The 2351-nt window shown below is 36.7% G+C and overlaps 1 protein-coding gene across 1 annotated transcript in view; it reads right to left on the bottom strand.

Annotated features, from left to right (window-relative positions):
* Positions 1–2351, bottom strand: part of PPP1R12A (protein phosphatase 1, regulatory subunit 12A) — a 212931-nt gene that overhangs the window by 44869 nt on the left and 165711 nt on the right. Inside the window, exons 15-16 of the mRNA XM_012656311.1 lie at positions 933–1208; positions 519–687 (exon numbers count right to left, since the gene is read on the bottom strand). Of these exons, the coding sequence (XP_012511765.1) occupies positions 519–687; positions 933–1208 (445 nt within the window). The remainder of the gene's footprint in view (positions 1–518; positions 688–932; positions 1209–2351) is intronic.

Raw genomic sequence — 2351 nt, 5'->3', positions numbered from 1 at the left:
TTTCTTACACTTGCACATTTAGCTGCTTGACATACCTAATACAAGACACCAATTCCCTCCCCACTACTTCCAAATATTCGCAGAACTCTTCAATATGTTAAGTGATTTTAGTTTAAAACAATTTCCTACACACACACACACACACACACACAAACATTTAAAAGATATGATCTATATACAGCAGGCAAGAAACAGATTAAAGCACTGGAAAAGTACTATAATAATTAACTGCTCCTAGGAATAGTTAGTTACCCACCAGTTCTTCTATACTGACTTTTCTTTGTAGGTCATGAAGATTTTTGTGAAGTATTAAGTTATAAAGATATTCATATCAACCCAGACCATATCATTTTCTATTTCTGTTTTCTACTTTTCTCATTCTTGATCATCATATTCTGTTTAGGTTGAATGAGTCACAGGTTAGGATGTTCCTTTTCTGTTGAACTATTTATTTAGGAAAAACTAATTCAAAGGACTATTTGAAGGAAAAAAAGTGTTTTTAAATTTGGTCTTCTTACCTCTTTCATTTTCTTTTGTTAATCCTCTGGAGTAAGCAGAAGTTACACCTACAAGACTATTTGGTCTGTTTAGTTGACTTGAAGCATACAGTGAACTGCTCATAGTAGAAAGTGAAGAGGATGAAGTGGTTGAACTTGAAGTTGATACTGGCCTATAACGCTGATAAGTCTGTGAAACATTAAAATTAAAACCCATTTGAAATATTAAACACAATTAAAAACATATACAACACTTAAAAATTCATTTCAAAGGAAAAGTAATGTTCTAATCATTTCAAAGCAATTCAGATTTCCAGGTAAAATCCTTTTAAGTATTCTGGATTTAGTTTGTTGATATATAAATTTCTTATATATTGAGAATCGTAATAATCATTCATACCATTTGATCCAGCTGTGTTGTTGATATACTATTACCTCATCATATGTTCTGGAGTACTTTTGCTTATATTCATCTTCTCTAGATGTTTCTGACTCCTTCTTCTCTTCTTGCTTCTCTTTATCCTGTTTTTCTTTCTCTTCTTTTTCTTTTTCTTCATTTTCTTGTTCTCTGGTTCGAGTAGAACGACTTCTTCCTATTGTTTTCTCAGCTTCCTGAAGATCAGTCAATGTCACCCCCTGCACACCAAAAAAGATAAAGTTAATTATGACATGCATTAAAGCTTGTTTCAAAGGAATATTTTGGAAATAGATCTGTTAAATATGAATGTACTAAGGCTGAGGTGGGGGGATCACCTGAGATCAGGAGTTCAAGATCAGCCTGGGAAACACAGCAAGACCATCTTTTTTTAATTTATTTTTTATTTTATTTTAAGACAGAGTCTCCTTCTGTCGCCTGGGCTAAAGTACTGTGGCATGAGCCTAGCTCACAGCAACCTCAAATTCTTGGGCTCAAGTGATTCTCTTGCCTCAGCCTCCTGGATAGCTGAGATTATAGGTGCGCTACCAGACCCAGATAATTTTTCTATTTTTAGTAGAGACAGGGTCTCGCTCTTGCTCAGGCTGGTCTTGAACTTCTGAAGTCAAGCAATCCTCCCACCTCAGCCTTCCAGAGTGCTAGGATTATAGGCATAAGCCACCCTGACCAGTCAGACCCTGTCTCTTAAAAGAAAAAAATTAGCTGGGCATGGTGGTGTGTGCCTGTAGTCCTAGCAACTTGGGAGCCTGAGGCAGGAGGATAACTTGAACCCAAGATTTCAAGGCTGTAGTCAACTATGATTGCATCACTGCACTCCAGCTTGGGTGAAAGAGTGAAACCCCATCTCGTTCATTCTTTCATTCATTCACTCATTTATTCATTCACAAATATATAAATAAATGAGAACGTATTAAAAGTCAAATATGCATGTTTGCAAACTGAAACAGAATTTCTGCTCAGCAAATTACATTCATTCTATGAAAAATCACTATGAGCAAGCACAATGATAGGCACTGGGAAAGATACAAATGTATATAAGAAATTATCTCTGTATTCATAAATGAACAAAATAGCAAAAGAGATGACAGAAATACTATATAAATATGAATGTTCCCAAAAAGTTCAGAGAAGGGAGGAAGAACCAATAATTGCATTGTTTTTTTGTTGTTGTTTTTGAGACAGGGTCTTGCTCTGTCACCCAGGCTAGAGAGCAGTGGATCATCATAGCTCATTGTAACCTCAAACTCCTGGGCTCAAGCTATTCTTCTGCCTCAGCCTCCTGAGTGGTTGGGACTACAGATGTGATCCACCACGCCCAGCTAATTTTTTCTACTTTTGGTAGAGACGGGGTATTGCTCTTCCTCAGGCTGGTCTCAAGCAATCCTCCTGCCTAAGGCTCTCAGAGTGCTAGGAATAGA

This window comes from Propithecus coquereli, unplaced genomic scaffold (assembly GCF_000956105.1).
Source record: "Propithecus coquereli isolate 6110/MARCELLA unplaced genomic scaffold, Pcoq_1.0 Scaffold50, whole genome shotgun sequence".
NCBI lineage: Eukaryota > Metazoa > Chordata > Mammalia > Primates > Indriidae > Propithecus > Propithecus coquereli.
This window is presented reverse-complemented; position numbering and strand designations above follow the sequence as displayed.